The sequence below is a fragment of the Pomacea canaliculata genome, linkage group LG9 (assembly GCF_003073045.1).
Source record: "Pomacea canaliculata isolate SZHN2017 linkage group LG9, ASM307304v1, whole genome shotgun sequence".
Classification (NCBI taxonomy): Eukaryota; Metazoa; Mollusca; class Gastropoda; order Architaenioglossa; family Ampullariidae; genus Pomacea; species Pomacea canaliculata.
In genome coordinates this window covers 16,688,558-16,715,895 of record NC_037598.1, presented here as the reverse complement: position 1 = coordinate 16,715,895, position 27,338 = coordinate 16,688,558, and the positions used below count along the sequence as shown (strand labels likewise).

Here is a 27,338-nt window from a genome sequence, read left to right as displayed (position 1 = left end):
ATTTTCCAGATTCGAAGATATTTTTAAAAACTGCATGCAATGGCACTAGAATAACTTGCGTTATTTGGGAACAGATAACATGCAACAGGTATACACTGGACTAAGAGAGGCACTCATTTTGTTCCAGTTTTGCTTTGCACAGCATATTCTAATGCTAAGATTGCAGTTTTGTTGATTTGCCAGGGTAAAAAAAAGGGGGATTTTCAGCCCTTCTGCATCAAAGGGTTGACTAAACAAAATATTTTGCCCATCCTGCGAATTTGATGCAGTTGAGGATGTTACGTTCATACTCAACTGCCTCAAATTGTTCACATGTTTTTCAAAAATATTGGCTTCCAAAACATTGTGTATGTCACTCAAATGCCTGTAAGCGTTATCAGCTGATGAACCCTAACTTGAAAAATGACATAAATTTAGGATACTTCATTTTTTCTATCCAAGAAACTGTAGCACCATATCTGGAAAAAAAACCCAACATCATCAGGACAGGGTTGTACCAACAGCCTCACAATCCTAGTTTTGATGTTTTTTCCAGAACACAGTTAAAAGTTTCTGTGCCTGTCCCTAAGGTCAAGTGAAAGTTGGCCAAATATGACATTTAGATGCATTACTTATAAGACTGTGCCCACTTTACAAATGTTTTAATTGCATGCGGTCCTAGAGTGCATCCCTCTCATAAGATATTATGTGTGTACTCAGACGTCTGTGTGTGCATTGTCAGTCAGATTTACACATCATATGTGTACACAGACATCTGTGTGTGCACAATGTCAGTCAGATTGAGGAAGTCAGCAGGTCCAGTCAAGCCAGCAATCAGGTCAATACTTTCAGTAAATCAAACTGCAACTCTTACGTTACAGATTCCTCATCCACTTTGAAATCAGTTTCTGTGCCATAACCACTGGCTTCCAGAATGTCTGCAATTGAACCATTAAGACCACCACGAATGGTTGGTATGTTAAGTCGATGAGCTGTTTCATCTTCACTCAGGTTCTCTCCTTGTCCGTCTTCAGCTCCTCCTCCCTGAGATCTATTCTTGTTTGCAACTGAAAAAAAAGTTAGTTTGTGGGAAAAAAATGGCTTACTTATTTTCTTAAAATATTTTAAATTCTGCAATACTTGTTTGAAGATCATATAATAGCAGGTGTATGATTTTTCCCTTTCCATAATCCCCCTCTTCAACATTTGAATAATGTATTCTTCCTAGCATCTAGTAAGCTTCCCCTATTCAACACTAAGGTGCTTTATATAAAATGTTTACATGGTAACTCAAACTTCTTCAGTATCAAAAGGTTAACAGAAAAAAAAGATTTTACCCACTGCACAAATTTGAGGATGAACTTAAATTTTTTTTTTTTGTTTACATCTTTTTTGAAAAGATTTGCTTCCAAAATATTGTGTATAAAATATTCTGTATATAAAATATTGTGTATATAAAACTTGGGGAATTTTGCATCTCAAATTAAAAAAATTAGACACCTCAACCAGCTGCAAGCTACTGGGCCTTAATGGATTTTTTTTTTTTTTAAATCCCAATAAAGGATGTGCTCAGCTACTTGGTTTTCAGCATGATTTTATGAACCTGAACTGGTGTAAAAAGAATGCAACAAAAGACAATTTGAGATAAGCAGATGCAAAGGTAAAATGTTCCATAACTTATAGGAAATGGTTCTAGTCATGACATATTTTGTTGACCAATAGACAAAATTACCCTGACTCACTTGATAATTTAAGGCGGAGAGACCCAGGTTTAGAGGCTGAATTTTTTTTAATGGCTTGCCGAGGAGGAGGATTTTCATCAACCACCAAAGTATCTTTGTCGCTTTCATCCTCTTCCTCTCCATTAGCTTTCACAGTAAGTGTGGAAGACATAAGCCCCTCCTCTTTCATGCTTCCAATCTGCTGTTGCATTCCAGGTGGACTGCAGGACAAGATTAAGGTACGCAAGGGATAAGGCAGAATAACATATTTCGCAGGAGCTTTGTAATCTTCTCTGATAATAATTACGATCATGTATTACACAATCCTCTCTGTGGGTATGAAATCCTGCTTGATGGTATATTCTCTAATTTAACCTTTTAGATGCTATTTCCTATCCAAAGAAGTGAATGCAGAGAGAATGAGAATACTAAGGGTTTAGGAATGTAATTGAGTGAGAGATTTTATGATCAGTATTTAAGAGAGTATCTGAGCAAACAAGACACGGTGCATTTTACAATTATTAGTTGTTTAACTTTGATAAGTTTATGATTTGATGATTCAAAGTTGTAAGTGGACATGAGTCAGTTGTCCGGTGGGGGTGAGCTCACCCACCTGGCTGTGATTATTCTGCAGCCTGGCATTTGTCCTCATTATCGCTAGGTGTATATGCCAAGTGTAGCTTTACATGGATGGCAATTGATCATACCTGGGGTTTTTTATTTGTTGTCTTAGACAACTAGTTTGTTCTTTGTTAAAAGAATGTGCAATTGTCTTGACGGAGCTGAGAGACCTATTTGTCCTAGAAACTATGGTTAATTTGAATAACTATAAACTAATCAAAAGCCACAAACTAACAATTTTAGGGAGAAAGTATGTCAAATGCAAAAACAATGGAATGTGGGAATCACTGTCATAGTCACTGTTTGTACAAGTATGAATACACATGTGACCGTGTGCATGTGCCTGAATGGATGTGTTGGTGGATGTTTGATTTTCAGATTTTATTTACCAAGAATTATACTTGTTAGTTATACTTCTAAAGCTATATCAATAAAGATAAGGTTTGTATAAGTACACAATTACATTATTACATACATGATATAAATATAAACTATGATCACTTGTCCAAAACAATATGGCAAAGAAAGTCTCAAGTGGCACTGTTTATGAGTTTCATATTGTAAAAAGATGTTTTCACGTCAACCACCATTTTGACAGTCAACAAATCTTTTCGGTGAAAAAAATAGCAAATGAAGAACTTTTATGCATTACATGTCTGTTACACGTGAAAGAACACAAAACAACTACACAAAGTTCTGATATATAAGTGATTAGATAAAACTCACTCAATGATTTTGCCATTGGAAAATTTAAATTTGAGAGTAGTCAATGGCACTTTTCTATCTATATCCGTCTTAGAATCTTCCTCTTCCTTTTAACATTTACAGCAACTCCCTGACTTTCAGGAATGGCACCATCTTTTTTCTTGCCACCAGGTGCTCTCTTCTGTGGGGGAACTTTGAGTTTAGCATCCACAGACTCTGCTCTACTCAGTGAGATGGCACTGCCATCCTGACTTTTTGTCACTAGTGCTCCAGCTTTTGGTATGCGTACTTTGAGGACCCCAGGGGTTGTCACTTCATCTTCATCCTGAAATAAACAGTAATATGATGCACCAAAAATCTGTACATACTCACTGCCTGTTGCATACTCATTGCTTGTTTGCACTGTAAATGTGTACCAATACTCACTGCTTGATGCTGCTTATGCACTGTAAATTTGCTTGACTGCCTCGAGTTTTGTGAGTCTTTAGTAATGATCATAACTCATGGATGAAAAAAGTCCACCATTTTCAAAACTTTGTCACACTACAGATACAAAACACACATCTAGTACCAATGTGTTCTTGTTGTAAATTTATAGAAAATAGCACACAAACTTGCAAAAAAAAAAATCCCTATTGTAACCAATGGCTGAGTCACATATTTCATAAAACTTACTTGAACAAGTCATGTGTGATCTACTACACTTATAAACAACAATGAGAAATGCTTGTAAAGCTAAACTTTAACCTTTAGCTGGTTGTTGAAAATTCTTTTTTTTTAGTGGGACAAGAAAGGGGAAAGATGATTTAAATTAAATGTTGCAGGCCAGCGCTTCACTACCTGAAGAGACGGCGAATGCTGAGACACTGCGGGTGGGGAAGTGGAGGCTGCGTCTGCCAAGTAAGGTGCAGTAGTTGTGTTTTTGTACATCTCGGGTTGTTGTATGTTCTTTTAAACAGATGTGTATGAGTAATTTTTTTCTTGTTTATAACTGTTATAGGCGCAGTTTATGTGTATCCTGGAGAATTTGGCCCAGGAAGACGTCTGACCCCAAGAGGCAGCAATTGATATGTTGAGAAGTGTGCTTTGTTTGTTTGTGTTTAATGCCGTAATCTTAGGTAATCTTAGCATAACAACAAATGGTAATCGTAACTTAACAAGTTTATGGAAAAATCCTCCTAAGTGATATAATCATAACATTCTTTAAAAATTCAGCGCAAGAAATAAACAATATGTAAGAGAGTGGGTCAAGTTTTAAAAAGGAGTGGTGAAGCCCAAAAAGGCCACCAGCAAACCAAAAATCAAGAGAAAACAATCACCAGGCCATAAAATTTCTTAAATTTGATGATAAAGTCCTATCCTCCTTAAAAATGTAAAGACTGCTACCAATGGGATGAAGCTGAACAAAGAAAACAATGACAAACTGTCGACAGATAGTCTGGAGCTTGGGACAAATGATCATAATATGCACCACACTAAAAATTCCCCTACACTATAGACAAATGGATGGTGGTGCCATCCACTAGTTGGGATGTCGCAGCAACAGGGCCACCATTTGGGACTCTGGAGCCATCTGTAAAGATAGAACAAAAATCAGGACAGTCAGAAAGAGTTGGAGAAAACTGAGGTCACCAGTCTCCCCTTTTTTAAAGGCTGTAAGATCGAGACAAATCTCTGGAACAGGAAGGCTCAAAAGGAGAAGCCGGTAGCAGAGTGAGAGGCTCTACCGTGTTGAATATCTGATCTGGCAGCTTGTAAGTGAGATGCAACATCAAGAAAAGGAACTTTCTCTCAGGACTGAGTTTAGAATTAGAGATCATTAATAATAATATATCTTAGATGGTAGAAAGGATTAACTGATGTATGTTTACTAGGGAATTATTTTAAACATTTTTTGTGAATTTTTATTAGTAAAAATTATTAAATATATACAGGCCTACAAAAGAGGTAGAGTTGTCTGTGCAGAAAAAGAATGCGCAAATGTCCAGGCGTTTGTGGGAACACTGGTGACTGTGACAGTGTGTCCCATTCTAAGCCTGCTATGTACCACTTCCTCCTGCCTCTGAGAATGGCAAGATGGTAGGCGGTCAGAAAGGGAAGGCTGGTGTCTAATTTGTTCTGGCCCAGTGTCCCAATGGACAGCAACTGACCAGGAGACTGGTAGGTGGCCTTTGCAGCCTGCTCTGCTCAAACAATGCCTGGGATACTACTATTGCCAGGGGCTCAAATGAAAACACCGTCCTTGGGAACAGCCAGCAGTGGAACCTATGGCTTACTTTGACTTGACATAGGAAAACTCACACTCATGCAACTTCTTAGAGGGAAAAGGGGCCTTTAGCCATATGAGACTGACCAATAACAGGTCTGTGATTTCCTCTCACAACCTGATCATGAGATCTGTCCACTTCCAAATAATCACATCTCCTACATTTGCCCCCTTACAGGTCTTTGCCCTTGCCAAGGGAAGAAAAGGCTCCAATGCCTTGCGGATACTGCCAAGAGGTGTAGGCTAAGGGAGACTACCCTGACAGAAAGACAGGTGCTTGACACAACATCCCAAAACTTCTCACGAAGAAAATACCAGCCACAACAATACCCTCAACCTGAAGATACTGTCACATGTATGCTATCAGGCATTCTGGTCCTGCTGCCTTGTGTGTAATCTCAGGAGAAATAAAGGCTAAAGAAGCACACCCCTACAGAAAAGCAGGATGATATCATGACATCCAGGTATATGACCTCCACAAAGGCACCTGCCTTGGCTCTGGCTCAGTGGGCAGAACTTGCCACACTGGGGGGTGCCAAGGCCTTTATGTTCACACCCAAGGCAGACTGTTGATAACACTGGCGAGTCAATGGACAAGCATCTATGGTGGGGCTTGGAGAGGTGATGCCAAGTGAATTAAACTCACTGACTAAACATGATGGTATACAGCAAAGTTTGGTAACTAATGAAAAGGAGTGGACCAGCTGTACACTGGAGGACCTTCTCTGGTGGGCACAAGACCTGTCCTGCTGGCATCAGTTCACCCAAGCTGCACCCCGTTGTTTCCCATATGATTGGTACATCTGATACCAGTTAAGAGCTAAGAAGTACAAGTAGTATGAATTCCTTATTTTTCTTTTTTGCTTGGTCAGCAAAGATGGACAAATTACTTCCCCTAACAGACCTCTGTACTACACAAGCCAATTTGGATGTCTTGAAACCTGAAAAACTACTGACTTTCAGCAGAATATTTATATTATAAGAAATGTTGATTTTTGCAGTAATAGAGATAAAGGAGCTCATCATGAACTCTAACTAATGTCAACTACTTGTATTAATCAGTCTGATTTCACCCATAACTGTTTCAGGACGATTGTACATTTTCTGATGGCAAATCTGTGTGTAAATATCAAGTATCTTACCTCAAAGTTATAAATACTGCTGCTTTGTTGCTGCAGTGCCTTTAGTTTTTCTTCTGTGTGCTTGTGAAGTAAATCAATACTGGCCATCTTGGCTGACACACAGCGCTCCTTTTTCTTTTCTGTTTTTCTCTCAGTTTTCTTGGGACTGGTGTTACTTGTCTGTTATGATCATTATTCATAAGCAACGTTATTAAATCCCTTTAAACAATGACATTTTCAGTTTTTTAAACCATCATCAAAAAATTTGCAAGAAACAAGATATGAATAACTGAATGCAATATAGTTCATATATTTCATGATATTTCTGCAGAAAACTGTAACATAGTGTAAATGGTTGTCCAGAAGCAGTCTATTTTAAAATGGACTTTCAACACATGCCTTCACTTTTAGCGTGTATGTTTGCACACACATACATGCACGAGAAGTATCCTTTGAGCAGTACCTACAATCCAAGAGATATTCTGACAAATCACTTCATGGAATATTTAATTAACTCATGTGACATAATCCCTAATGAAAATAACACCAATTCTTATGATCACCTAGCTTCATAATGTAATTTTAGGTGCTATTAAATTTTATCCTAATAAGCTTTGGAAATTGGTGCAAAATTATATGGTCTGAATCTCACAAATGTAGATACTGTTTAATTAGAACTGAGAGCTTAGAGTTTGTGAAATATGTGGAAGGAAAATGATGTACTTATTCTTTTGGAGAGAGAGAGAGGATAAGGAGCACTTAGGAAGAGTAATGTAAGTGTTTGTTGCTATAGTATCATATGCATTCTCATAAAACCTTAGAAAACATGACCACATGGATGTGCAAGAATTGTATAATATTGTTTTAAAATATAATACTGTGGCCAGCGATTATTGTTGAGTCTGGTGTCTTCATCACTGGGACAATTGTTAAATCATGTACCAAAAATGCTAAGTTAATGAATGCAATTAAAGCAATCATGCTTTGAAATATTTTGCCATTTACATTTTTCAAAAAAGTGTATTGATAGCTTTTTCAACGAACAACATGGCCGCAAGGTAATATATATATCTTATTCATTAGTCTCCATATAACAAAAGCTGTAAATAAGAACTTAGGTAGTCCAGTTTCCTATTCTGATATTACTTGCTATTTAGAAATGAAAACAATGAATTAATTACTAACCTACATACTTTACCTATACAAGTCATAAATGTAATGATAAAAATTCAACAGTTTTAAGGTAAAAATGCTCAAAATTAGTTATCAAACTTGCCGCTGCATGTTGCAAAACGGCCTGAGTCAGACGATGTCTGAACCCTAAGTAAACCCAGTAAAATGTTGAGGTCCTAAGTAGCATCTAAAAATGTTATTCATGGATTAAAGTAGCTATTTGCTGTGGGATTAGCTTCTTGTTCCTAATCGCCCCAGTCGAGCATAGGGCCACAACCACACCCCACCATTGGACCCTGTTCTGGCGTCCCTTTCCAGTTGGGCACATGTAATGCCAGCGTCTACGCCTCTCTGTTGACTGATCTCCTCCATGTCTGTGTGGGATTAGCTTATGATAAATAAATTCTCAGATACATAATGATGTTGCCCACAGCTAAACAAGGTGTAGTTGCAGCCCTATGCTCCACTGGGAGTGAACAGGAACAAGAAAAAGAAGACAGCTAAACAAACAATGTGTTAAAGTTACTAAAAGCATTGGTACTGTCTACCTTATGGGCTTTAAATTATACCTGAAAAGGTGTGTGAAGATCATTTGGTGCCGCACAATCTAAGTCATTTACCTGTGTTTCAAGATGTTTAAGCTCAGCAGTGAGTGATCGGATAATTTTGCTGTACTGAATTCCTTCTAAGTGTGCTTCCCCCCTCTTGAAATACTGCAATAACACGGAAAGCATAATAATATTATCATGGAAAAAGTATACTCCACCTTGACAAGTAACAGTTACATCCCCTTCCTGTAGCTACATCATGCTACAGCAGAGATTAAAAATAAATGAACTATATCCTCACAGTTTCTACAACTGACAGGTTGGGGGAGGGGGTGGGTGGACGGTAAATCTCAGTACTTGAGGCTCTAAGCCTTAGCATATAAAAGCTTTAGCATTTGAAGCCATGGAGCTTCTCTAGCATCATCTTTGAGCATGACTAGCGACTATAAAAAGAAACATCTGAGGTATCTTGACCCTCTTTGATTTTGCATGATCAGGGAAGGGGATGAAGCAGGACACATTCAAAGTGTATGACTGTTAAAGACAAATAAACCCTTTTAACAATGTACTCTATATATATATATAAGTTTCTTAGGTCCAGTGAATATTTAAGTGAACAAAAGAAAATTGTCCCTCAGCTTCATGCTGTTAATGACTTGTTTCAGAGGTTAATGTTTACAAACAAACCAAACAAACGCAGACAAAGATACCAATTTTTGAAGCTAAGAAACACATACTCTTTACTGTTGAAACTTTCACCTCTATGGCCAAATCTTGTTCTGATTTATAGCATAATCTAGAAGTTTAGCATTTGTACACATCGCTAGAAAAATGTTCACTTAAGAAAGTTTCAAACGCAGTTTCAGTAACATTTTCAGTATCAGAAACTCCCCCCATATTTATCAAAGAATAATCATGAAATAACCTGAAAACATGAATATGAAAATAATATAAAACAGGAGAGCAACTTAATGTTTTTTAAATTAACATTTCTTTCCAACAATATCTGCCTAACTGTCCATTGCTTTGAAAAAAGTGTTAGTTTATTGAAAGCAGCTTGAAATTGGCTTAAGTGTTAAACCATGCTTTCTTTCCATAAGCAATGTCAACTTAATCAACAGTTACTGAAGCAACACCACCACTAACATACTCAAATCACAACACCAATTTTTAAAAAATGCACAAACTGATAATTCTTTCCATCATATCCTCACTAAGTGACTTCTTACAGCCATTCATTTATTTTTCAACTTGGATCAAAAGTTGAACATGAAAAAAAATGTTGATAATATAATTTCAAAATTCTGAGACCTCCAACTTTTCAATTATCTTCAGTAAATATTTAAGAAATAGTTTTACTGCAGTAAAAATTTTATTGTGTTACGATTCATAAAAGCTGCATTGAACAGTCTAAAGCTAAATAAAAATGTTTTATCTGGTATTTACAAGCATCTTTCCACATATTGATAAAAAGACTTCACTAGCCCTTCACTTATTTCATTACTAAAACTACTATCACCAAACTTACTTGATCCTCTTAGGTGTACAGTTATAACATAGCTAATTTGGATCTTGAAGCAAAATGCATTACTGCATCAAAAGCAAGAACAGCAGTAAGTATAAAGCATACTGAGCAAATCTATCATGCAACATCCACAGAAATCCCACAAAATATGGGTGAAAATAATGATGATGGACAAACACACTTGTGTTGTCTCCCAAGGATAAGAAACAAGTAGGGAAATAAAGTAGCACTAATTATGTAAAACAGCCATATCTCTGACAATGATACTCCACCACAGGTCAGGTAGGCCAAGGCTGTTAATGGCTGAGAGACTAATAACATTACTGCTTTCAGAATATGAAGTGTCACTACTAAAGACAGAATATAGGTATGACAACTCACAACACATTTGCTGTTCAGCTGTTCCACGTATATAGGAGTGAATAGAAACAAAAAATATATAAAAGAATGTTATTGAATTAAAGTATTGAAGCATACAAAGTGATAAAAAGATTAAACTGTCATTTAAAAAAATTAAGGAAAAAAGCATTTTTACCAGTTTAGACTAAAAAAAGTGGTTGTGGAAAATTGTGTGTAGACTTGCAAAGGTGGGTAGATCCTACACTAAGACTGGTTTGAGTGTGTATAAATATATCTATATATCCCTTTTATAAGAATGACTGTTACAAGAATAACTAGCTTAATAAAACAAGCACCAGAAAGTCTTCCTCCAGCGTGAAAGCAGAATAAGAGATAATGCCATCAAGCAGTAGCCTATATCAATGGAGGCAGAAAGTGATCCCTCAGATGATCTACTGACTGGAATTTATTTTAACATTCATCAATGTTTAAAAACCTAGTTCACCCCAATATTGATTTTAAAAAATTAGAAATGATAAGAATGTGGCTAATTAAATTACAAGTACTGCCTTCTACTGACTAGTCAGTTTCCATATTTTGAAAAACAAGTCAAACTGGCCAAATTTCAGACTTTTTTCAGCTTTTGCTTGTTGAAGTCGTGTTATTAGATATTAAGATTATTAAACATACTTTTGCAAGTGTTTAAGACAACTTTTCACATTACTCAAATTTTAAAATAATGCACACTCCCGTGGAGTCAATTCCCTGCATAAAATGTCTTCTGTATCAATGAAGCAGTCCACAAAGTACACATTTGCACATTCCCAAATTATGGAGTTTCCCTAACATGCCCATGAGCTGTACACTTTCTTTGTGTGATACTGAGCAAAAATATTATATTTTGGATTAGGGGAAGCCTGTTGATTGTGTGATTCACATGGTTACGCTTTCATGTTCTTCAATCAGATCACTAGAGTGTTGTTGGATCTAGTAGCCAGCCACCCTGGACCCACCATGGATGCCAGTGTTTTGCCATCTCTGACATGGACATGTCATAAGTTTCACTATGATTTTCAGGCTAAGCTGTTTCTCGAGCTCTGTTGATAAACTTGTAGCGGATCTTCGTTCCATACTGTAGGTTCTTGCCCCTGAGAAGCATGATTTGGTCTACCCAAACAAGCATGTGCCATGGTACTCCAGCATTTATGGAGGGCTGCATAATGCAATGCAGAGTATAGGCAACCATGGAGGTTGCGGTGTAAGTCTGGGCTGACTATTTGTTAGCAGAAGCTAAATATTACAAATACTCTGTCAGTAAACTTGTTTATTCAGCAAAAGCTGCATTCTTTCAGGTTCTGATTAGTACTTGTGGGTCTAGCAGGAGACTAAGATTTACAATTACTTATATGTTGGTATGATCGAACATCTCAGCTGCCAAGTCATTCTGTTTGATACATTGCCCAAAGATTTTAGTGAGATTTTTAATATTCAAAATTATTGATGCCCATGCTATACTCAATAGATTCACTGTGCTTGTTAAAATTGTTCTTTTCATTCTTATCAGCTGATCTCTGAAACTGAGTTCAAAACCAGCATACTTCAGTCAAACCTGCTAAGATAATAAATGATTGTTCTCTGGCACATTGCCATCTTATTTTCAAAATGGCTTTAGTGAAACTGCTATTTCAAAACAAAAAAAAAAAAATACTCCCTCCCAACCCTGCACCTCTTTTATTAGTCATCTGTGCTATTGTTTATCTTTCCATTCTTGGTATATTGTCCATGTCTTGTTCTTGTCTCAAATGCACGCTCCTTGCGAGCATAAGTATGCACTATATATAAAAATCACACATTTATTATTATTATATTATTATTATTTCTATCAAAGGTCACTGAAAAAGCAATTCTCAAGCAGTTTCTGTCGTACCTTAACACTTATTTCGTCATGGCAGTCTGCATACTGCCCTTTTCACAGCACTTAAACTGCTCTGCTTAAAGTGCCTAATGATATCCTGTCTGCTCTGGATAGAGATGATGTCTCATTCCTGACCATATTAAATCCTTCTGCTGCTTTCAACATAACTGATCATGCCATCCTCATTTACATGCTTCATACTCTGTATGGTGTATCTGGTTTCAATCCTATCTTTTTGACGAGACCCAGTTATGGTGGATGGCTGAATGTCTGTACTACAGTAGTTCCTGTTTCCTCATGAGTTTTCCAAAGCTTTGTACTTGGTCCTATTCTTTTTATCGTGTACACTAAGCAACTCTCCACTCTGATTCAAGCTCATTCAGTTTCTTTTAGTCAGCTATATACCATCTGTTCTCCCACTCAGAGGTGCATCCAGAGAATTCAGGATTGCATTTCAGATTGCAGATGACTATGGGTGACCCCAAATAATTTAAAACTTAACGAAAGCAGAAACTCCCATCTTTTGCTTCATTAGCTTCAGAAAGTCCAGACCTCAGCTACTCAATCCTTTCTCAAGGCAGGCAAATCTGAATATGCCAGACAAGCTCCTGCATACTCTCTGCTGGCTGCCATTGAAAGCAAGAACTGACTATAAGCTCTTCATCTCTGGTATGGAGTCCATATTGGCTCTTTCCCTGCCTCATCTTTTGTCTGTTCACACTCCAGTTTAACACTTGTGCTCCTCACCTGACTTTAACATTCTGTCCATTCCACCAACAATGAAAGTCAGATATAGACAATGTATGGTCTCCTGCACTTCTAAAACAGTGAACTCTTTTTCATACCACATTTGTGATTCAGACTTCAGGACAGCATTTAATTACTAATTAAAAGACTTACCTGTTTATAAATACTGATTTTTTTTATTTGATGTAATAATTATTATGCATCAAAGTAATTTATTTTACATTTTTAATTAGTCAAACATATTTTGTACTTCATTTTCTTGCTCTATTTTTATTTCTTTCTTTTAAACAACTGCATTATCTGATGCTTTGATAAAAAAAAAATGTATGTTAAAAAGGTAAAGACTCAAAGCTGCCGCAATATATTATAATAAAGCTGTTTTAGGCAGGGATCACTGCCCCAGGAACATTGTTAACATTTTTTTTATTGTTCAAAAGAAAAAAAAAACTATGCTGAATCTATATATATAAAATAAATGTTTGATAATTCTAAAAACCTAAATATTTATCTGACAGTAGGCACATCACAGGTAAATTAATGACATAACTGAATATAGTAAAAGAACTTATAACCAGAAACTACTTACATCTTTACGACGAGTCCATTTTTTCAAATGCTGTACAAGTGCAATGGCACCATTAACATAAAAGGATTCTGGTTTTCTTCTGTCTTCTGCACATTCTGTTTCAAAAATAAACTATTAGTATTAAAATTAATGTATTTCCTGGAATAAATAGAACCAACTTTTGATAAGAGAATGACATAGAACTTCTCATAATATTTTAAAAAGTGTGGACCTACAAATATTGTAATTCTTGATTTTTGTCAATATAGTAAATGCATTACCTCTTAATACATCCAGGACATGCTTTGCAGCATACCAGTTCACCGTCTCATAGGAAGGAAACAAATATTTTTCTGGTGTCTTCACTCGCCTTTCTATTTCATAGGCCCTAATTTGACAGAATTTTTAATGAATTAGGATTTCAGGCAAAATTTATTTCTACTGCATAAGAATTCCAAATAAATGAAACAAAATAATAAAAAAAGTTAATTTATTTTAGATTTAAAGCCTAAAGACTGCTTCTTGAAATTAATGTATACAATTTTCTGTGTTCACAAAATCTGCAGTGAGATAAAATAGTGTATTTTGCCGCCAGGCATTTATCTTTTTCTTGTTCCTATTTGCCCCCAGTGGAGCATAGGGCCGCACAGGCATTTATAGAAAACTAGAAAAATGCACATACACAAACACAGTATACAAAATCAGGGTGTTCCTATTTTGTTTCATGCTTCATTTACTTACATAAATATATCACTCCCACACTCACCCCCAACAAACAATTGCACACCCAAATAGTCTCTCTCTTACACATGCAAACATGCACTCACAACCTAGCTAAGCCATATTCAGCAAAATTATGGACAAAGGAATGACAGTCATCTTTGCCCTGCCAGTTGACAACTTGGGCACCTTGGTCTATGACCCAATGGCTGGTAATTGCTGGTTAACATATGGGAAAACTGCCTTGAATCATAGTGGCCTCTTCCTTGTCCCACACAATGCATGCAAGCTTCTTTGCCTCCCTACACACATTCACCCCTTTGTTAAGCATATTCCTATTCCTCACATTCATACCCCCATACCAACTAAGGAAGCCAAAGGTTATTACTCATTCAATAAAGATGCTGTAAAATAATGTTAAGATTATTTCACTTACATTAAATGATTTATTTCCTTCAGCTGCAGCAAGAGCTTTTTCTAACAGAGTAAACTGACGGTGCTTGTTTAAAATCATTTCACTTTTGCCCTCTCCCATACCCACAACAATTTTTCTAACAGACAAAACCCTCGTATGGTAGAAGACACTCACCCATTCCACATTTCCATTCTCAGAAACACTTGACATAAATGAATCAAAGCGATTTAAATCTTGTGTCAAAATCCCAACACTACTCTGTAGGCTGGTTACTACCCAAACTCCCACCTAGTGAATGCTTCTGGTTCAATGACACATTTTACAAAGCATCTAAAATACTGTAATATTGTTATGCCTTAGATTAGAAAATACACCAATAAAAGTGACTGGCTTCAGTTGTTTAATAAATGTTTCATCTAGGCAGATGAAATTGTATGAGCAGACAAATGAGAGAAAGTTCTGGTCTGAAATTTTTCATAGCAGTCCATTCTCATTCCAGTTTATAAAAGGTCCAATATTACAAAAGGGCCGGCCATACCCCTATTCTCAACCAGGGAGTTAGCACTGGTTACATTATGACTCTGGCTTCTGGTGGTTTGTCAATTTCCAATGCTCTCAGTCAGCCGAGTTTGTTTCTTGTTATCTGCGTTGCTATTAGTCTGGACTGAGCACTGGTTCAAGAAAAACAAAGATACATGCCTATGGTTTGCATGCATGTCTCTCGCTTACCTCCTGGTGGAGATGGATGAGGGGTAACTGCTTTACTAACTGTTAAAACTAGGTGTCTAACTTGTCAATGGTAAGGGGAAACCCTAGAGATTAATGAACTGTTTTCACCCCATTTCCTATAGCAGTTTCAGTCACTAATGTTGCACGGATGTAGGCAAAAAAGCATTAGTTCATAGCGAAACAGAGGCTTCTGTGACATCTGACACAGGTGAAGGGGTTGAGATATGTAGTCCCCAGGTACTTGAAATTCTCTCTCACAGGCTTGAGTGTCTGATATTGACTCTTCAACACCGTGTAGTCTTGTAGTCATGAAGATGATGTCAAGGACCTGCCACCACTAGCCTTTCTCCAACATAATATGCTTTTAAACCTTGTGACCTGTGGTCTTTTATAGCTGCTGCTGAGTAGTAAGATCACCTGCAATTATGGCCCTTTTCTTGCAAAGTTTATTCCTCCCTTTTGTCAGCACTTCCATCTTATCAGTCCATCACAAGAATCAAGCTATTATGGGGTGGAGGTTATCATTTTTCCACTATGCTGGGGTCCCAAGGAGTGTACACCAACAAAGTCTGATACTAACCAGATAATACATCTAAAATGAATAACACCACATATGTCCACCACCTTTTGCATGCATAAATTAAAGGTTTCATTCTCAGAATCTGGAATCTCAAAATTTCAGATGTCCCTTCTTGAGTAGTCCCTCCAACTTATCTAAATTGCTGTCAATGGTCTTTGTATATTCCTGCATCCTCTCTTCCATGTCTTTTACTGCATTAACTGCCTTTTGACACTCACCTCTCATTTCACTATCGTTCTCCAAGCGAGATATTCTGGAATGCAGTTCACCAATGTCCACCCCCATCACATTCAAAGTCTCCTGCACCAATGTGAGCTGTGATTGCACAGAGTCAAAACCAGTTAGCAGTTTCTCTTGCTGTCGCTTAAACAATGTCGCCATCATCTTGTGCTGTCACCATCTGTCCCTCCTGCAGTATTATTAGACTTTGACATCTGTGTGTTCTGGTCAGGACCAGGGTTTAATTTAACATCCCCTGCGCACAGCAACAGACTGGCGATGAGTTGGTACAAGAAGTGGCCAAAGAGAGCTCTCGCATGTGCAAGCACTAAAAAGTACTCCTGGTGCTGATATCACATGTAGAATACATGGTATGCAAGTTGTGTACAATTCTCATTCTGATATGGCAGTCCCTCCGTGCATGAACCATGTCAATTCAACTTGATTTTAGCACAAACTATACTTTTAGAGATGACCATATAATTCCTTTTTGAAAGGCAAAGATACAGTTTAAAAATCATTATAACAATGGCTGATATGTGTATTTTGTGGCAAATAAAAGATTATTTTGCATTTCAATAAGCAGTCTGTCTGTGGTCTTTTAACATTCGCTCAAAGCAGGAAATTGGGCCAGCAAGCCAGTCAATGTTAAGTGACATCAGAAGAAAAGTTTATCATAAAGGAAACATTTTCACTCTCCCCTTGAACTTTACTTCATCAAATTAAAAAATTTGTTAAACTTAAATTCATTGAATTTAAACTGAAAAACTTATTTTCTTACATTTCAGCTTAGGAGAATCTGCCATGACTCGGAAAAATTTGATATATAGGAAAAATATCTAAATTTGTTTATGAAAATTCTACCTGTATTTTAATGTCAGTCACAAAGCTATGATTTTTGCAGTGTCACAAAAAAAAAAAAAAAAAAAAAAAAAAAGCTGGAAACAAAATGTCTGTCATTCCTTCACTTCCTTGACTGCGACTGGCTGACCTATGCAGCCTATACAAAAATGATCTGCTCCAATGTGAAACACACTAACCACCAGGATATGTAACTATGTACACACACAAAACACATCACAGCAGCTGCAACAGTACACTATGCCTAAAACACCTTAATGCTGAAACTTACAAAAATTATCTTTTAAAAAATGTATTTAGTGCCTAAACTATGTGTATTCTTTATGACCCAAAGAGAATAAACATCACAAAGTATTAAAAATAAAACTCACTCAAGTTGTAATGGAATGTTGTAATTATGGAGAAAATTTCCACCAAACACCAAGGAATCAATTGGGGTGAAAACAGCATGGATCCAGGCAGTTGGAATAAAGAGCGTTTGTCCCTGTTTTACTACACATCGCCAGCATCTGTCTACCTTTATACAAAAACAAAGACAAATTCAGCATGGTCTTAATGATTTGATAAATAATTATATGGAAATATATCATAACTGTAACTCTGAAGACATCTTTAAAAGATATTTAAATAATTTGTATACAATACCATTACTTTACATCCTTCTAATTATTGTCAGTTCCTAGAAAAATGTGTTTATCCATTATGGCTTCTGAGCCACATATCTGATATAACAGTAAGCATACATTACGTACATCACAAGAACATAAATTTTATACATTTCAAAAGCTGGTAAAAAGACCAACGCTTAGAGTTTTTTGAAAGCATCTCAGTAAACTTGGTGAATTTATTTTTAAATTATGTTCAGGCTAAAAGAATACAGTTGTGGTCAGAAGTGTGTACACTGACTACAATGTATTAAACAATTCTGTTATAGTGTGAAGGTGATCGAAAGTACTTTGGGAATAAGGTGAAGATATCTTCTTCATCCTTAACAAGTAGGAAACCATGAAATGTTACAAATATTTACAAAAGTATACTAAAGAATGAAAAACACAATATAAAGCTTAATTAAATGTCTAGAATGCAAAACTAAAAAAAATAAAGGTGAGAAAGACACTGAGAAAGCTACTTCATTACAATGTTCCTGAAATGTTATTTTTAAACAGTCACTGTGAAGACTGCATTTACATAAATTTACAAAGCTTCCTTACTTGATCTCCAAAGAATGTCTCACTCTGTGTGGCAGATGACAACCAGCTTTCAAAGAGAGACATATTTGATGGTGTTGGTTTGATGAGATAGAAAACCTTTTCACCCTACACAATAAACATATAAGGTTATTTATACAGTTGGGTTTGCTTTTGGTATACAGCAAGTTTACTTTGCAATATTTGCAACTGACCACTGAGTTTTTGTAACACCCGTATAGTAATAGTTAATGTGTAATAGTAAGAAAAATTTTTACTGGAATAATTTCTCCACCAACTGTGCAGCAAACCTTCTTCACTTTGGATATAAACAAAGCGAATCAAAGATTTAAAATAATACGCTTTTGTGCCTTATTCTTTAAAAGAAAACTTTTATTGAAAATTTATTATTATACCTTTTTCATTTTAAAAATTATAAGCAAATCAGAACTGAGTTAAACTGGTATGCAATAAGAGGACTGCTTACCCAGAGCACATGGTACCAAACTGATGTGCCACCAAAGTCAATGTGAAAATCTGTGAAGCTGTCCTTCACACCCATTAAGCAGTACTTTTGCACCTCTGGACGCGCCACTTCTGCTTCTTCAGGAAGATCGTCAGGCCATAATGTGGATACCCAGCTCACTTGCCGCACTACACTTGGTGGGTCCACAATTTCAGATAATCTAAAACAAAATGTTTATCATAAAGATACCAACATCAGCCTTTTTAAGATATCTATTCCGCTGCTACCAGACACACATTCAAACAAGTACACTATTCATAAAACACAATGAACATTTTCCTTCTAGTAGGTATGAAAAGCATTATATACTCAAACAATACCACATTTACAAGCAGTATTTTCTGAACAAATATGTTTTCAAGCTAGAGTTGAAGACTGAGAGAGAAGTGATGGACATCGTAGTATAAAGAATTTCAAAATTCAACATCAGAAAATGACTGCCCATGGAAGGACACAGAAAGACCTGATTAAAAAGATTTACATTTTAAACATACTGCATTTCATGATTATTAAAACAGTGTTCCGGCATAATTCTTTTTACAAAACAAACATTTCTTATTCGACTGGTACTGTTTGTCAACGCATGTTCATATGGTCAGACAGTTCAGTAAATAGGAATTTACTTTTGCTCAATCTTCTGGAAAGACCACTATGCAGATAGGACAACCTATGACATATAAATCCAGCCATCTGTGTTGGTATGCCATCATAGATAATTTGAGTCGATACATTTTTTTTAGGAATGATATCTCATAACAGGTTTGACAATACTTACTTTGTTTTTGAAAACTCTAGACTTATAACATTCAAGATTTTCTGTCGATCAGGGCTGTTAAAGTATTCCGTCCAGTTTCTCATGAGCATTTTGTGATCTTCTTGTCGTGCAACATCAATGACGTCAATTTCATATAGTGAACCTGGAAAAGAAACACTGTACAGGACGTGTTTCTACAAATAAGAATATACAAAAGCAAAATAAAAATAAAGGTAGCATAATATTTTACTGTGTGAAAAGTGGACTGTACTATACTGAATTAAAGATGTGTGTTACAAACTGCCATACACTTATTTAAAGCTATATGACAAATTCAAAAGGCAAAAGAGAGGCTTCTTCTGGTGCTTATTGTGCTATGCCTGGGAGCAAAAGTTGCTCACTCGTGGTCTGTGATTGAAAAACTATTGCTGCCCATCCAGTGGCAACGGGTACATGATTTACTATAGTATTACATTATTACCTATATACACATGCTCATTTTTATTATTATTAAGTTAGGTAACTGGTGGCAGCAGGAGACAACAGGGTTGGGTGCTGCCTTCTAAAAGCAATGCACAAGATGTGAAGCACTTAAAGTTCACTTCATTTAAAGCCATTAGACTCTGCAACCTTTACCATTACCTTTTTAGCAATGAAATATAAAAATACTCTAAGTTTAATGAAAATGAGCACTATTAGTTTCATGCAGACTACGCTGTGCAAATTACAAAATGGTGCGATTTTTTTTTAAAGGCCTGTAATAAAATGTAATAAACTACTGTATACCTTATAATTTTCAACTACAAAAAGCTTTTCGTAATATTTTGGAAATATTTTTTGCATATGTTGTTGCAATAGGGTTTGTTTTGTTTATAACCAGAATCTATATATCATATATGTACTTATATCACAGTAATGATATTAATCAAATCAAAATTGAACATAATGAAAAGAAGTCACTCTAAGATCTAACTTACCAACTTTTTTCTCCACATCTTCTACTGAAAAACTAGGCGGTGGCAGAATCATGCCAAGCCCTTCTTTCTTCTCAACCAATATTGGTACTGTAAAGCCATGCTGGTGGAAGTACTCCTTTGTAATATCACTGCCATTCATTCGCTTTATTATTTCATCTCCACTGGATGCAAACAAATTTTTTAAATTTATTTGACCCAAGTACATTTTTATAAAAATTAAATGCCATTACCAAATTATTTTTCATCTTTACAGTGTTTATTCTTCAATTCATTCAGGAAAATATACAGGTATGTTCAGTTCAGTAAGATTCAATTGTTTAAAGTCTCCAAAAATGGCATATGTCACAACTGCACAACTGAGAAACATAAAATTCTTGAGATCAACAAATATTTGTAAAGAATAAATCTATTTCATCACACATACACACAAAGCACCAACAATCTTGCATTTTACGTCATACCTTGGAAAAGTTCTGTTTTTCAGTTCTTTGATAAAGACTATTGTCCCAGTCTGCACTGCCTGGAATTGAAGAAATCACTGCTATATAAATACTATTTGTTTCTCTGTGCTTAACTAGAACATACAAAATCTTGCTGCAGTAGAGATGATGTCTCAAGCCATCTAACCTGAATTTCAACACTACATTTACTCCATTTCAACCCAACATAGATGTGCTTAAACATGTCATACAGTACTGATATCACTTTTAACTTTGACCCAATCTACAGCTTATTAGCACAAGCATAAGAAAATGACTAGTCCTACATGTGTGATGACAACTTTACACTAGCCTTTCTTCCTAATTTAGTAATAAAACAACAGCAAAACGTTATTTAATAATGGTCCACTTTTTCTGTATTTAAGATGCCCAAAGAGCATAATAAATCTATTCAAGTCTATATCTGCAAAAAAAGATATTTAAGCCATATCCCTATACTAACTAGCAAAGGCTGAAACCCTTCCTCCAAATTTTGATTTTATCTTCATTATTTATTAATGCCTTTATTTATATGCTACACTACTCTTTGGCTCTCCTTTCTTCTACAAAAAAAAAAAAAAAGGAAAAAAAAAAAAGGAAATTGTAAGCATATCAGGACATCCTGTACTATGCCAACGCCTTACTTTGTCTTGGTGTTTTTACGTTATCTCCATGCATGAATTAGGAACACTAACTTCGCCTTCACCAGCAAGAAAGAACATTACAGAAGTTTATTATTATTATTACAACTACTACCATTAAATACTGAATGGCACAAATCAAAGGAAGAAATTTAGACTCGAACCAAAAAATCCTTCCGTCTGCCAAGCTAAAAGTACTCTCAAGAAACAGGGATACAGGCTTACACAGATGGGTCAGCGATACATGCCATCTCAAACAGAGGAACTGGGATATAGATCTAGTTCCCTGTCAAACAGAGGCAGTAGGTGGCAATAACAAGAAGCACTCACTGCACCAGCTACAAAGCCAGAGTCAAAGCTTTGTTCTGTGCAGTGAACACTTGTCAGCAGCATAGCAAACTCAGACTTGTAACAGGTGTTCCTAACAGATGCCCTGTGCTTAAAACCACCAACAATAACCAGCTACCTAAGCTGACAGCAGTACTAAAATATTAACTGGCTAAAAACGGTACAGCAGTGGATACCCTCACACTGTGGTACTGAGGGTGTGATTTGGTGTTTTACGCCGTGTCAGCAACTGAGGCTATATTACAGCAGGCAGCCAGCCCTGTAAACAGATGCCACGTGCAGAGAAAGAACAGCGTGCCCGAGACGAGAAATGAACTCTGGGCAGCCAACCTTCACTGTATTGGTGACAGGCGCTAACCGTTGCGCCACCGGACCGCTGGTACACTGTGGTACTGAAGGTAATGAGCGGGCTGATAGAAACGCAACACTTGGAGTTGACAGAAAGAACAAATACATGGCAAGCATAACAGAGATGAAGACCATTATTAAGGTCTTGCACAGACTACCCCAGCCACCAGACAGCTACCATCATCTGTCCAGATCAGACCAGGTGATAATTTTCCACCTCAGGACAGGCCAAAACAGACTAAAGCACCGTCTATACCAGAAGCTACATCTGGTATCATCCTCAATGTGCTCCTGTGGAGATGCAGAGCATATCCTACAGGAGTGTTAGGTTCCTGAACTGAGGGTGAGATCTGGCTGTTGCCCCTTTACATCAAGCTGTACGGCCCTGTGGATGCAGTGCAGATGACTGCCAGTTTCATCTTAAGAGTTGGCCTCAAAGTGTAACAAAAATAAGGCAAATGACAATAGGAATCTGCATGTTTTAGCTATTAAGAAAATATGCAATAGACTCAATGATTGCTGTGAAGTAAAGTGTCTCATAAAAAGGAGGCAAAGTCTTGTTTTCTTCATTATATTTGTTTCTTGTAAAATATGTCAGTTAAATTGCTGCACCAATCAATTAACTATATTAAATCAATTAAATGTAATTTACTGGACACAAGAAATCTCAATACAATACCCTTCAAAATCTTGAAAGGCAATGTGATGATAACATTTAGCAACAGCAGATATTTTGTAAATTATAATTACAAACGCTAGCCCTCAAGTATTGATCATAGTCCAGGTGATCTTTGGCCTGTTTGTTGATGCAGTCAGTACTGCAAAATTAATACCCCAACTAAAGGCTGTCATGCCTTAGAAGTAATAATACCAATTCATCATTGCAATATGCTTATGCCAATGAATAATGTGTTTGCATTGCTCTTATATGTTAGATATTTCATGTTTTGTATCTTTATCTCTTTTCATTATGTATGTCTCTGCTGGTTTTTTAAAATTCTGCTTATTATGTAGTCCGAAATTTTTGAGTCTTTGTTGTGTTGTAAAAATACCAATTTTAAGACATGAAAAAAACTATTAACCATGAATAAAACAGGAAATATTTTAACAAACTGAGCCTCTTTATAAAAGTACTTACTGACCTTTCCATCTTCTTCTTCTGAATAATCATGTCTATGCCAGTTCCGTCGCTTTTTCACTGAAATATTCAAAATATATATTTATATATAAAATATAAATTGCATCTTCCAAAAATATATAGTCTGCTACTACCAAGCATAGACATATTTCTCCCCTGGCACATCTGACCTGTCCATATATGCATAATCTGCCTCAGAACTCTTAAAGAATTGTAATAGGGAAGATATCTTTTTGAAATTACCATGCCTTACACTTTTTCTCAGTGCTATAAATGAGTTTTATACTGAAAATAATTTGTTCTCCCTTACTGTACAAAACGTAGTACTGTTGACACACTAATATCTGTCTTTTCCCCGTTTTATAGAAGTGTCAACATGTGGAAATAAAAATACAGAGGTGACATGAAACTTGATTTGTCTGTTTTGGTATATAAACAGATTTAGTATATTGCAGATTTGGTGAAGCAAGAAAGCAGAAAAGAAATGTCTTTTATTAAATGAAAAATTGAGTTCAAAAGACAAGAATTTTTCCATGTGAAATGCTGAAAAACATCCGTTATTAAGCAACAAATGCAAAAACAGCTTTTGTTAACGAAAATAAAACTTACACACAAGTGGACCATGTGTTTCTTCACATTTTGGGCAATGGTATATTTCTATATCTGCTGCCTGATGTTCCTGCACACCCACACAACTAAAACAAAACGTACAACATACAAAACTATAAGCAAAGAAAGATAGGGGCAGTGGTGGTATTTCTTAAATTCTATTAAAAAATTAGTGTCATCAAAATGTTTTAACTGATGGTAAATGCCACTGCTAAGTCTTTGTTGTACAACAGACCAGTTACTACTTGTATTTGCAGCATCTACTGAAGAAGAATTTTTTTGCTGTTTTCCAGCTAAAAGCATTAAAACTTGTCAAATATTACAACATATGTAACTCACTCACTCTCTCATCTTTGGAGGGAACCATGGAAGCAGCTGAGTTGATGGGGAGGTGGGGATTAGTAAGACAGTATAGTGGTGGTTTTGGGGAATGAGTTAGGGGTAAGGGTTAGAAGGGATCATAGAACCATAAGAACAAAGGAGCTAAAAGAGCAAAGTTTTAGGTTGAGACTTTGTAGAAGGGTTGGAAAATTTATGCATTTCAGAAAAAATTTTTGGATGGCAACCAAGAACCCTGGGTGAACTGGCTGTCACATAGTTACCCAAACACATGGATAGCAGTATTTCCTTAGTTCTACACAGTGACAGACCTTTGTATAAGTGAAAATGTGTGTGTGCATGCGCACTTGTGCAAAACAGACTTTCACAGTATTTTGTTTTGCCTAAACTCATTTAGGAAATTGAATAACTGATAGTACAGGACTTCTTTTTTAATTATTACAATAACTAAAAAAGTAATCAAATAACCATGTGTTCCATAATGTGTTCCATAAATTGAAGTACTGATATTACACTTTAACTGATATTACACTAAATATACACTCAAAGTGTTCAGGTTGCAAAGTGCTTTTAGCATCCCACCAAGCCTACTCTGCTCTTCGTCCAATGACCGTATGCTCTCTATCCCTGTCACCTGAGCAACCACATTCTTCTTCTTATTATTATTCCTTTTCACCCCTAGTAGAGCATGGGGCCGCAACTACACCACACCATACAAATTTCTGAATAAATTAATAAATTATGTAAAATGAATTGATTACACTTTGAAAATGACTGCCTGTTTATTGGGTCACCAGTCATTCTGACCCAAAACCTTATTGCCCTAACATACTTTGCTCACCCGATGTAGAGTACATTATCCCAACACCAAAGTCAAATTGACCCACACAAATGGATGCCAAGACTTTTCACAATGTGGATAAAAGTTCTCATCTGCATTTCACATTGCAACAGCAGGATGATATTTTCTTCATAGCATGAAGAATTCTAATTAAAATGATTTCAATATAAAGTTAGCTTTAAAACATATAACATTATAGCATTATGATATTTTATATATGGTTTATTTCATGACAGGAGATCTCTCAGAACTATTCATTATAGCATGCTGCCACAATTTAATATGTTCAACTGCTCTAACAAGAAACAACTTTCTATTGCCCAAAACTGAAATGACATTGGCTGCATCATATGAATTTTACATCTCTATTACTGCATTTATTCATTATCAGTTTTAATACAACTATTTTGATAATAAATTAATAACTTTAAAGCATCCATAATTATCTTCTATAACTGAAAGTATGTGGTAAAATATTGAGATAAAATCTAAAATGTCAGTTTTTATGTATAAAATGGTTATCAAATCAAACTTTATTGTCTGTCCGAGGAAGTCCAAGACAGAACATTTTTCTTCTGCTCGCATCTCCAACCACATATACAAACATAATGGGCAGACATACATACCCATACAAGACACTAGCATATTTTTCAAATAGTTGACTCAGATATTAATAAAAGAATCCAAAATTATTCATATATACCTTACAGTCATTTTAAGCAATAAATAACAGTCACGTAAAAGCACTGCACTACCTTTGCTGGTGAAAACTGGGGGTATGTAAGTGTGAGGATAGGGAGGACTAACCAACACTGTTGAGTGTATATTAGCCCTACCACGAGCGCATTATTTTAAAATGCAACCATATTCTTGATGCTGTCAAATACTTAAAATAAAAACTAAGCCTATGCAGATGTCTTTTAAATCGTCCCAACCAAAATGTTGGAACACGGGACAAAGTAGGTCATTCATGTTTACAATCAGAGATTTACTTCCTACCGCACTCCCGTCTTAACAGCAATAAAGCTGTTCAGTTGCAAGCGGTTCACACGTATTATTGCATTTGTATATAAACCTCTATATAAAATCAGTTCACGAAATGGTAGGAATTTGCATATTTTTAATTATCTTGCTTTCACTCTGCTTCTGAATCAATTGTTTAATCAGCGGGAAACTTAATTTTAAGGAGTTACCATTTCCTGAAGTGGACTGACAAAAGCAAAAATAAAAAAGGCTTACAAACAAACGTCAAAATTATAAATATTGATATTACCTTCCATGAAACCAGTCGTTGCATACATCACATTCAATCATAAACTGAGTTTCATCGTAAGGCTTTCGACAGGTACAGTACAAAGGCTCCTCGGACGCCATTACACCGCTGACGACAGTATTTGAAGATCCAATCAAAGCAGCGAAGGGGCATGCTGGTATTTCCGGCTGGAAATTGTCGTCTGCTTTTATCGTCCATGGTTACGGCGTCGAAGTATACGTTACAGAATACTCCTCGTTCTTCTTGCTTTTTGTTGTTGTCATCATCGCCGTAGATAGTCTACTTATTCTATTCAATAAGATCCGATTTTCTCGATCGTGATCGTCAATCGTTCAGTCTTTGGCTATTTGAATATTGAGCGCGCATGAGAGGAATTTGCACACCATCCGCACCTTGATCGAATATATTATAGCACTATAGCTAATCGCCATGAGTACTATATGGAATGTAAAAGATGGCGGGACGAGGGTATTGGATTCAACCTTGCACTTCTAGTGCTCTATATACACAGTGAATCAAATGAATTTACTGCCGCGGAGGTCACTGTAAGCTCTGGGGTATTTAAGGTTTCTGTCTTGGGTACTGCGCATCTCAGTAAACGGCGATAATTTATAGATCGAGCAAATGTCTTTTCTTTTTTTTAACGGTAGGATTGAATGACATAAAATTGAATTAACGTCAATAGTAAATAAATCTTACTGAAATGCATCTTGAAAAATTAGAGAAACTTGATCAAAAGGGCATACAATTTAACTTCTTTCGAGAGCTGTACGCAAAATTGTCAACCGCCCTGGAAACCAAAATATTTATCGACATATTTCTTGGTAAAGGAGGTTGCATTTTTCATCAGTTTCCACGGATCACAGGGCGTCGCGCGACTGTTAGTGTCCTGCGTTAGTTGACGAAGATTGTAACTACACCTCGAGCCGATCTGCACAATTTTTGTTAATCGTGATCGAGTTTGCTTAAATTTATATTCCGGACTGGTAGAAGCCCTTTCAGCTGAGATCGAGAGACGGCAAAGTCGATCTGCTAAAAAAAAACAAAAGAAAAAAAAAGGAAAAAAAGACGATATACAGTAAATTGAATGACCATGAAAGCTGCTAGTCAACATCCGCTCATCCACACT

General features: G+C 36.2%; 1 protein-coding gene across 1 annotated transcript in view; it reads right to left on the bottom strand.

Annotated features, from left to right (window-relative positions):
- The window catches only part of LOC112572205 (histone lysine demethylase PHF8-like), a 32,085-nt gene extending 5,733 nt beyond the window's left edge, over positions 1–26,352 (bottom strand). The window contains exons 1-17 of the mRNA XM_025251777.1: positions 26,210–26,352; positions 23,757–23,842; positions 23,152–23,207; positions 20,655–20,713; positions 20,194–20,354; positions 19,238–19,379; positions 18,424–18,622; positions 17,961–18,065; positions 17,121–17,266; positions 13,507–13,613; positions 13,247–13,341; positions 10,041–10,058; positions 8,207–8,299; positions 6,435–6,593; positions 3,107–3,351; positions 1,722–1,921; positions 854–1,046 (exon numbers count right to left, since the gene is read on the bottom strand). Of these exons, the coding sequence (XP_025107562.1) occupies positions 854–1,046; positions 1,722–1,921; positions 3,107–3,351; positions 6,435–6,593; positions 8,207–8,299; positions 10,041–10,058; positions 13,247–13,341; positions 13,507–13,613; positions 17,121–17,266; positions 17,961–18,065; positions 18,424–18,622; positions 19,238–19,379; positions 20,194–20,354; positions 20,655–20,713; positions 23,152–23,207; positions 23,757–23,842; positions 26,210–26,310 (2,165 nt within the window). The 5' untranslated portion in view covers positions 26,311–26,352. The remainder of the gene's footprint in view (positions 1–853; positions 1,047–1,721; positions 1,922–3,106; positions 3,352–6,434; positions 6,594–8,206; positions 8,300–10,040; positions 10,059–13,246; positions 13,342–13,506; positions 13,614–17,120; positions 17,267–17,960; positions 18,066–18,423; positions 18,623–19,237; positions 19,380–20,193; positions 20,355–20,654; positions 20,714–23,151; positions 23,208–23,756; positions 23,843–26,209) is intronic.
- Positions 26,353–27,338: the final 986 nt, after the last annotated feature.